General features: G+C 39.8%; 1 protein-coding gene across 1 annotated transcript in view; it reads left to right on the top strand.

Annotated features, from left to right (window-relative positions):
• Nucleotides 1–10,901, top strand: part of SLC6A2 (solute carrier family 6 member 2) — a 548,687-nt gene extending 537,786 nt beyond the window's left edge. Inside the window, exon 14 of the mRNA XM_075188836.1 lies at nt 10,552–10,901. Coding sequence (XP_075044937.1) covers nt 10,552–10,575 — 24 coding nt within the window. The 3' untranslated portion in view covers nt 10,576–10,901. The remainder of the gene's footprint in view (nt 1–10,551) is intronic.
• The last annotated feature ends 237 nt before the right edge of the window (nt 10,902–11,138 follow it).

Genomic DNA, 11,138 nt, shown 5'->3' on the forward strand with positions numbered 1-11,138 from the left:
AGCCCGGAAGGGTTTCCAATGCCGCTGCTGGGTTATTGCGTCTCCGCTAAGGAAACCAGTCTGTGGGCCAGTATGCGGTCCACTTCAGAACTATGGCCTCGGAACTCCGCTGGAACGATGACGCTCTTGTAGCTACATTCTGACAGGGTCTTTCAGATCGGATTAAAGACGAGCTGGTGTCTCAGGAACTCCCTGCATCTTTAGACGATCTCATCTCCCTCTGCGTTAAGTTTGACTTGCGTTTCAAGGAGCGTAGTTCTGAGAAGGAACAGTCCCGACGCAGTATGATCCGTCTAGCCCCCAATTTCCAAACACCTGTTCTTCCACCCGAGGAACCGATGCAATTGGGAAGGACCCGCCTATCGGCCGAAGAGAGAGAGAGAAGATTCCGAAACAAGTTACATTTATATTGTGGAGAGAGCGGGCATCTTCTGAACTCTTGTCCCAAACGTCCGGGAAACGACAGGGCCTAACGTGTTCAGGAACTGTGTCGTTAGGCCTCCTTATTTCTTCTCCCTCAGTTCCTTATAATAATGATTGTGTCACTATTCCCATTTCTTTACAGTCTGGACAACATACCTTTTCTCAATCCGCACTCCTTGACTCCGGAGCAGCTGGGAATTTCATTTCGGCTGCCTTGGTAAAGCAATTCTCTATCTCCATGCTAGCCCTAGAACAACCTATCTCCCTTTTAGCCATCGATGGGGGAAGAATCCCTGAAGGATCTATCTTTTTACGCACCTCTCCTCTTTGTCTTCAGATTGGAGCCCTACATCAGGAGAGTATCTCCTTCTTCCTCATCCATAAAACTACCAATCCTGTTATCCTTGGACTTCCGTGGCTCCGTCTACATTCTCCTAACGTGGATTGGCAGTCCGGTCATATCTTATCCTGGGGACAACATTGCTTTATTCATTGTCTATCAAAAGTAGTTCCCAAGGAGGGTCCCAAACGCCACAGGAGGGTACCCTTGGCCCTGCTTCCTGAACCCTACCAAACCTTTTCCGATGTCTTTTGTGAACAAGAGGCCACGAAACTCCCTCCACATAGAATTTGGTGCGCATTAAGAATGGAGATGAGTGGAAGACATCCTTCAACACCCGGGACGGTCACTTTGAATACTTGGTCATGCCGTTTGGGTTATGCAATGCCCCGGCTGTTTTTCAAGGCTTCATGAATGAACTCTTTCAAGACCTATTATACCAATATGTGGTCATCTACTTGGATGATATCCTCATCTTCTCCCAAGACTTAGTATCACATCGCAAACATGTCTTGGAGGTTCTGTCCCGCATTAGGAAGAATTATCTATATTGTAAATTAGAGAAGTGCATCTTTGAACAAAGGCCAGTTCCCTTCTTAGGCTATATCATCTCTGGCACTGGATTGCAAATGGATCCTACCAAGTTAAAAGCCATACTAGATTGGCCTCAACCCTCGGGCCTTAAGGCTACACAGCGGTTCCTGGGATTCTCCAATTACTACCGCCAGTTCATTAAAGGATACTCTACCTTGGTGGCTCCCATCACTGCCTTAACCCGTAAGTCTGCGAATGCCAAAATATGGTCTGAAGAGGCCATCCAAGCCTTTGCTACCTTAAAATCCTTCTTTTCCTCAGCACCCATCCTCCAGCAACCTGACTGTTCTCGCCCGTTCATTCTAGAGGTGGACGCATCCTCCGTAGGTACAGGAGCAGTTCTTTCTCAACGAGACACTACCGGTAAACTACGTCCATGCGGATTCTTTTCCCGTCGTCTTCTTCTTGCTGAAAAGAACTACGGTATCAGTGATAAGGAGCTCCTGGCCATCAAATTGCCTCTTTTTGAATGGAGGCATCTTCTAGAGGGAGCCCAGTTCCCCATCACTATCTACACTGATCACAAGAACTTGCTATATCTACGTACGGCACGCTGCCTAAATCCTCGACAAGCAAGATGGTCCTTATTTTTCTCCCGATTTGACTTCAACATTTCCTTCCGTTCTGGATCTAAAAATATCAAGGCAGATGCTCTATCTCGCTCATTTGATCCTGCTGACTCGGATCCCTTTAAGGAGAATAAATTTATTCTGGACCCTAGTCGAATATTGGCAGCAACCCATATCAAGAAAAGCTGTCCTCCAGGCAAAACCTTCATTTCTGCACCTCTTCGCATCAAACTTCTACGATGGGCTCATCGTTCCCTCTTCTCGGGTCATGCTGGCATTCGCAAGACTTGGGCCCTGTTATCTCGCAATTACTGGTGGCCTTTCATACAGGAAGATGTAAGGAAGTTTGTGTCTTCATGTTCCATATGTGCCCAACACAAAACCCCCAGGAGGAGGCCTTATGGTCATTTACTTCCATTACCAGTTCCTGAATACCCATGGTCACGAATCTCCATGGATTTTATCACTGACCTACCTCCCTCCAAGTCATGTACTGTGGTCTTAGTGGTCACAGACCGCTTTTCGAAAACTGCTCACTTCATTCCATTGAAAGGTCTTCCATCTTCCTCCTCGTTGGCTGATATTTTCATCAAAGAGATATTCCGCCTTCATGGTTGTCCTCATCACATTGTCTCTGATCGAGGATCTCAATTTATATCCAAATTCTGGAGATCCTTTTGTCATAAATCTGGGATCAAGCTTGATTTTTCCTCTGCATATCACCCCCAGTCTAACGGTCATTTTCAGTACACCCAGCACAAGACTCTATCTGACATGAGCAATGTTATGAAATTTTCTGAAATCCACTATCTTTAAAAGGGGGCAAATTGTAAAAAAACTGTAACTTTCTCAAACTTGTGAAACCTCAAAGGCACTCCTCAGCCCTAATAGCTTGCTAACAAAACTTACCGCGTGTCTTTAAACTAGAGATGCTCACTGACTCCCGTGTTTTGGTCTTGGTTTTGGTTTTGGATCTGAATTACCATCGTGTTTTGGTTTTGGCTTTGCCAAACCGCCCTTGTGTGTTTTGGTTTTGGTTTTGGTTTTGTTTTGCAATTTGTTAAAAAAAATTCATTTTTTTGGGCTAAAATAACATAATTTAGGTATTTGTTTGTACCTACATTATTATTATCCTCACTAACACTAATTTTCAGTCATTTCCATTCAATTTTGACCACCTCCTAGGTCACAATATGATTTTCATACACTTTCAAAGAAAATTTGCTGCAGTTCTTGCCAGTGATAAAAAAAAAAGGCCATTGTCATCCCTGGGTATAAGACCAAAAATCCACGTCTTAAGTGTGGAATTATTTTTACACAAATCCTGACAACAGTTGTCTAGTCATTTGTAGCATTTTTAAAGCCACACTCAGAAGAGGTAGGGATAGCGTTTTTAAAGCCACACTCAGAAGAGGTAGGGACCTTAACCATCTGATCCTCATCCATGTTACGGCATTTTTCAGCGAGTTCTTGGAAAGCTGTTGGGAAAATCAGAAACTTAGGTTAAAAAAAATTACAACAAGCAGTCCAGCATCATCTGCCTCCCTTCTCTCATCTACATCCCAGCACCTGCAATCTACCCCCCCAACACCTTCATCATCAATATCCCCAGAACCAATAATTTACAGTTAAACAATCCTTTGCCAGGGGAAGCAAGTATGAAATCTGTCACCCAGTCGCAAAGCGGATCACAGACGCCATTAGGAGTATGCTAGTATTAGATCTGCATCCAATGTCCATTATTAATACAGCTGGTTTTAGACAGTTACTTGAGGTCTTCTGTCCCTATTACCAAATTCCATCATAACACCATTTTACTAGAAAAGCTATTCCTCACCTGAACCAGAAAGTTCATAAAAATGTAATTATTGGGCTACAAAATGCCATTCTACCCACTGTACACTTAACCACAGATATGTGGGCAAGCGGAACTGGGCAAAGTAAAGATTAAATGACTGTGACAGCCCACTAGCTTGGTCATTTGCCTTCATCAGCAGGGACAGCAGCAGCATGTACCCAAGTATGTCACATTTTTCAGAAGTAGGCTACTCTGTGTATCAGCAGCTTCACTAAGAGGCATACAGCTGACAATCTGTTCCAAAAACTAAGGGATGTCATTGAAAGATGGCTAATCCTGCTTGGACTCTTCTGAGGATATGTCATTTCTGATTATGACCCCAATATTGTTCAAGCACAACAGCGGGGTTGAATTCCATCACATTTCCTGTTTTGCACACACATTCAACTTGGTGTTATAGAACTTTTAAAAAATGACATGTAGGAGATGGTGTTTGTGTCTGGAAAAATTTAGGGTCATTTTCTGGTTTGTGCAACAGCATGTAGGAGAATGTAGCAGCTGCAAGAAGACTAGCATTTGAGGGGAATGTACTTTAGTCCAGCGAATTAGTCACCTGTGAAGAGAGTGCAGACACGGTTAGCTTGAGTCAAGTGATTGCCTTAATAATACATTTTGACAAGGAGCTACATAAATTTAACGTGTGAAATAAAACAAAGTAAATGTGCTAACTATATTTTAATTGTAGATTAAATACTTAATTTGCTTCGCAAGGATCCAAGACCTATCAACATCTTGTTTGGACGTCTTCTCCTTCAGTTTCTCTGGCAACTGCTTGTTGTACAAAAAATTGCTTTCCCAAGATACCCAGTGGAGATGCAGATGATTCTGCACAACATTTTGATATTTGCTCTGCTGTAAAAGATTTGCCCAAAAATCGTGACAGCTCTGCCCTAAAATGAACTACTAATTCCTTTTCGAAGGCCATTATCGGCAATTACATCATAGTACACAGACTTCTATGATGGTGGGATGAATTAGTATTGTTTGAGCAAGATTAGCACTAAACCCTGCCACCTCTCCTGTTTCTGAGTGAGCTATGGTACATTAAAATGTACATGCAGATTTAGACCAAGACTGTCAGCCCTATTATTTCTATTTCAGCAATTACAATTAGCAATGGAGCAAGGTAACTCTTCTCTTTGGGTGTTACCTATATAACACAGTAGAATGTGCCTGCAAATTCTACAGACAAACCTGCTTGTCTTCCTCTTCATCAATGACTCTTAGCAATTGAGCACTCTTCTTTGGGTGTATATTACACCCAAACCTTATTAGTGCAAATTAGGAAAAATACAGTTTAATTCCTGGTAGACCCTCCACCATCCTTTGCATGTTAATAGTAGGATTGGTTGGAGTTATGGGCAAGGTCACACATTTTTTTTTTGTCAAATCCTTCAAACCAGTCCAGATGTCAAACTGTTGTGGTCTGCCACCTGCGTCATACCTGCTCGGCTTTCACGCGTAACAGTAGTTGTGCACCACTTTTGCACTCCAAATTACTTGGTCTTGCTTAGTCAAGAGTGAGCGTACAAGAAGAAGGCTCAGTAACATTTTTTGATCTGCCACTAATAGCATACTTGCCAACTTTCCCGGAATGTCCAGGAGACTCCCACATTTTGCGAGAGTCTCCCTGACTCCCGGGCGAGTGTGGCAATCTCCCGAATTCTGCCCACTTCACTAGGAAGCGCCCACTTCCCAGTGAAGTGGGCAGAATTAGATCCCAAACGCCGCCATTCCCGATGAATCGCGGCGTTTAGCCCCGCCCCCCGCTGTCAAATGACGCAATTTGCGTCATGACGTCAGAGGGGGCGGGGCCGTAATGACGCGATTTTGGCTGCCCCGCCACCTCACGCCCCCCTCCACTGGCTGGCTCCCGGAAGGGAGCTTAAGAAAGTAGGTAAGTATGACTAATAGAGAAAGGCGAAGGCCTCATTCTTTCTTTGCCACTGCATGTATAGAATGGCATGTTGGCAATTTTTATTTTATCGGCATTTAACTTTCCTCAGTTACACTTCTTTTTGGCTTGAAAATGGTACTTTTTTTTCATGTGTGTTTTTTTCCCTGATTTCAAAATACTATGTACTTTTACAAAGGCTTTATCAGATGATGTATTGGGAACACTACCATCAGGTAGTGTTCCCAATACATCCCAATACCACCACCTTGGTAACATTTTTTCATCTGCCACTAATAGAGAAAGGCGAAGGCCTCATTCTTTGCGTGTGTAGAATGGAATGTTGGCAAAAAAAAATTTATCGGCACTTAACTTTTCCTCAGTTACACTTCTTTTTCGCTTCAACACAGTAATTTTTTTTTTGCGTGTGTGTGGTTTTTTCCCTGGTTTAAAAAAACTATATACTTTTACATCACCTTTCCCAGATGACGTACTGGGAACACTACCATCAGGACTGATGACAGAACCTGCTTGCTGATTCTGCCCATATCTGGACTGCTTTGAATCCATTTTAATGAGCCCAAAGCACTTGTAGTGCAAAATATTGTATTAGATAGATACTGCTGACAAATATGACTTTTTTGGACAGCCAGAAAAATTTGTGTAAAACACTGGGGAATATTGAACACCCCAAAGCACTTGTAGTGCAAAATATTGTATTAGATAGATACTGCTGACAAATATGACTTTTTTGGACAGCCAGAAAAATTAGTATTAAACACTGGGGAATATGGGAGATCCCAAAGCACTTTAAGTGCAAACAAATTTTAGAAATACTGCTGACAAATATCACTTTTGACAGCCAGAAAAATTAGTCTAATACACTGGGGAATATTTGGGTACCCCAAAGCACTTGTAGTGCAAATTTATTTATTTTTAAATACTGCTGAGAAATATCACTTTTGACAGCCAGAAAATTAGTCTAAAACACTGGGGAATATGGGAGACCCCAAAGCACTTGTAGTGCAATTTTTTTTTAGAAATACTGCTGACAAATATCACTTTTGACAGCCAGAAAAATTAGTCTAAAACACTGGGGAATATTGGAGACCCCAAAGCACTTGTAGTGCAAACAAATTGAAAAATAAGCCTCCTCTATTCTCCTGTCTTGCTGCTCTAACAATTGCAAATAGAATTTGATTTAATAATAGAATTGAATAGATTCAAAATGAAAGAATAATAGAAAGAATAAGGTATCCAATTATTGCTCTGTCCCTGCGCTAATACAGTCTCTGACCTAACCCTGCTCTCTCCCTCTGTCAAATGGTGATGGATTGCTGTGGAGGCTGGTATTTATGCTTTTCAAATCTCGCGAGAATCGAGCTCAGATATACGAATACATCACAATGACGTTTTGCCTCGATTTCGATTCCGAATGGGCGGGAGCTCGGTACTCGGACAGGCGAAATTCGGATGGATTCGGATCTCGGGGAACCGAGCCCGCCCATCTCTACTTTAAACGCCCTGTACACTGAGTTACGCTCCCCCAAAAAACCCAGAAAAACTGCGACTTTTGCAAAACAGGAAGTGGAAAAAAAGGCAAGATTTTGAACTTTAGATTGTTCCTAAATTGTCATTTTTTTTTCTGAAATTTCACATGCGGCACCTGTGGACAGTTTTCCATTCGCATGCCAAATTTCAGTTTAATAGCTTTAATACGTTTTAAGATGTAGACCCTCAAACACCATGCCCCCCTCTCACAGATTCCCTATGGCAAAATGACGTTTTTTAGATGTAACCTTAATATAAGGGCACGACTGTGCCCTTATAATTATCAGATTTATATATCTATTATACTGTAGATGCTGTGTGTGGCATAAATATGTGTCATGAGTGATACCTAGTACCTGGCAGATTCATGAGGCTTTTCTATGCCTCCATTTCGTTCAATGTCATTTAGCTGTCAAATACACCATGACAGATGCATCATACACAAAACATAACAGTGGACTCAGATAAAAATGCATTCTATAATATTTTACTATTATACATTGTATTGCAGATGTTGTTGTATGGCTGCATGTGGCGAAAAAAAATGCATCATACGTGAAACAACACTTAGATCCAGGTTTAGTTTATTTTGGGGTTTTTTCATTTTCCTTTGGATTACATCATGGATGACGTATCCCTATTTAATACTTCTGGAAGGAGATTCCCATTTGGTTTAAACATTTAATATAATGGTTAATGATTGCTGGCGGAATTTTAATTTAAATAAAGGTTATTTGAAAGTCAGTGTGCATTTGTTTATTTACCATTAGTTCAGTGTGTGGGACTACAGGTTCCAGCAAACTCTGGCAGCAGTGGGTATGCTGGCACTTGTAGCTGTATAAGCACCAGCATACCCAGGCAGTTACTGGGTGCTGGAGCTTCCCTTGTTACTGATGTTGCATGGACCCCGTTGTCTACTTGCATCAGCAGTAGTCAGACCAGGCTATAAGCACTGGTGCTGGTTATTCATTTTGGAAGTGGGATGGTGAATATTTAATTTATTTATTTTTAATGGGAAAATGGATTTTATGAATAAATGGCTTTTCATGATCTGAGTTACATTGCATATCTACAAGCAATCCAGTGCCTTGATATCTGGCGGTAGTACTGCATGTGAAAAAAAAAAAGAAAAGAAAATTGAATTGAAACCTTGGCAACGTGATGTGCTTTTACAAACCGAAATGACGATTTACAGTAATGGCAACGTGACTTTCTTGCTACGTACCAAGTAGAATTTAAACAAGTGCTTATCTGTGCTAGTCTTTCGGGCTCATTTAGAGTTGGATGTGGTGGCAGGCATGGGCTGTCAAGCATATGCTGAGTACAGAGAAGGCATGTTCATGTAATTGCAACACAGTTACAAATGGATGCATCTCTTGGATTTGCCTCTTAAGAGTAATATCTGTATTTTAATTTTTCTTAATATTTTGAAAATGTAAACTATCATACTCATTGATTAGTGCTGAAATCCTGTAAACTAAATATAGTGAAGAACTCTTTAACATAATGTGAAATTAAGGAAGGATGTTTAAAAAGTAATGAGTAGTAATCAACCACACTAGGGAAACAAAGTGAAAAATTATCTAAAGTGAAGGGAATAATGGTGCTAGATTCAAAGAACCATATAAAGTGATGTAGACCAGATAGCAAAGAGCCAGTTATAAGAGTAAATCAAACAACTTTCTTTGAATATTCAGGGGAGTAGCCCCTGTTTTGTTCCAGGTGCTAGATTTGTAATATATAGTTATATGTTATATTACACTCACCTATATATAGTGAGATGAAACCTTTCATTAGGTGAGTTTGACATAACATATTATACACCATTTATTAAATTACATAGTGAGCACTAGGGGCCTGATTCATTAAGGTTCTTAAATGAAGAGGTATCTTATTTCAGTCTCCTGGACAAAACCATGTTACAATGCAAGGGGTGCAAACTAGTTTTCTGTTTTGCACATAAGTTAAATACTGACTGTTTTTTCATGTAGCACACAAATATCAACTTTAATTTTCAGTGTACAAGTGAGTATTTGTATTTTTGTGGAATCACATTGGGGAAGACACACTTCAGACCACATTGAGAAGGAATCCGTTATACTCTTTGCATCTATAAATAGGTGCGTGCAAATTTGCACAGATTTGCACATACATTTTGGAACATTGGCATATAAGTTGTACAGTATACACTATATTTGTTTTTACACTTGGGATCTTCCCTGGAGTGTCCAACTACTAAGTTAACTTCTGGAGACACATTGGGGCTTCTAATATTTCCAGGCAGCAATCTGTGGACTCAAACTTGTTTCTAATTTTATCACTGTTTTTATTTTAGTTTAATATAAGTTATTACAATTTATTGTTAAGATTGTTCATATCAATTGGCGGTAGTACACCACAGAATATAATAATATGTAGCAGCATCAAATTACCAACCTCCATCTGGTTCCTCTTTCTCTGATTGGCAATCAAAGGTTTTATCTCAACTTTCTCATATCCTCTGGAGACAGCTTCAGTTCCCCTCTTTCATGTCAGGAGCACAACTTGACTTGATACAGAATAATTATTGGAACCTTACCATAATAATCTCTTGTTTATATACATGTAATTAATTATTAGCTTAATTATTAATATTTATTAGTCTTGCAAAACAATATTTATGTCAACATATAGAGCAACATATGAACAATTATCTGTATATCTTTTATTAACATTTTCCATTTTCGTAAATTATTTAAGCAAGCTCTTATTGTTGTAAGGTTTTACCACCCTGTTTCCAATTCAATTTGAATCAAAAAGGAAAAGAAGAGACACTGACATTGCAACGTGATGCGACATACATCCTACAATTACTCACAAGACACTGAGGAACCAGAGTTGAATTTGTACTATTGATCCTGCCCTACATTATTAAATGCCTACAAAGATATATGTATATATAGTACTTATGTGTTGGTTGCAATTGATGAAGTGTACATGCTACGCTAAAGTACAATGAGTTTTGTTTCCTTGAAGAAATTTGCAAACTGCCACAGTGCTCTGCAAAGCTGTACAGTAGGAAAACAGGAAATTCATAAAACAGGGACATAAGAGGTAGAAAGTAAATACAGGCATGAAAATAAAACGTAAGCCATTCCCTGTTCATTAGAGAGTTTACATTCTGATTGGAAGAGGGCATAGTTGATAAAGGAGTGAGTCTTGCTTCGACTGAAGATTTGTACAGTTGTGAGGGTGCATTAGTATGAGCAGTATCAATTATGAATGAATTATGCATAAAACATTGGCACTTGAAGACTAATCTACAGTATTTGTTTACTTGCAGCTCCAACATTGGCTGACTATATGACAAACAACTTCATGATTGAAAGTAAGGCTACTCTGGGACAAGATCAGTTTGGTGATCCAAATTGCAATCCAAACAGCCTATGAGAAGCAAATACCTCTTCCTGTGTCCAATGCCTTTTTTCATTATGTCTTTTTATTTCAAAATGTTAAGTTAAATGTTCTTAAACCGTTTGGATTTACTGGTTAGGTAATGTGTTTGCTGAGATTAATTAAACAAGTGTTCAAAAAATAAATTGTGCAGGCTCTCCAATAACCTTCACATAATAAACTACCTCTGTAAGTTGTCTGAAAGAGAATGATTGATTGCAGTTAAACTCCTTTAGTTCAGTGGAATAATGGAAATCTAATGTAATTAATGTAAAAAAAAATCTAGCTTATGTTGATGCATCTGTAGTTTCTCCATTAACTCAGTGTAGTTTTGTGAAAGGACACTGTGGAAAAAGTTCTATCTGCTATGAAATCTTCCTTGTGTCTTTTTTGTACACCATGTTGCATGCAACCCAGTGCTTTAATGTTTTTTTAGACCTAGACACCTAACAGCTTTATCAACTTACAGTAGAGCAA

The sequence above is a fragment of the Mixophyes fleayi genome, chromosome 10 (genome assembly GCF_038048845.1).
Source record: "Mixophyes fleayi isolate aMixFle1 chromosome 10, aMixFle1.hap1, whole genome shotgun sequence".
In the NCBI taxonomy this organism is placed as follows: domain Eukaryota; kingdom Metazoa; phylum Chordata; class Amphibia; order Anura; family Limnodynastidae; genus Mixophyes; species Mixophyes fleayi.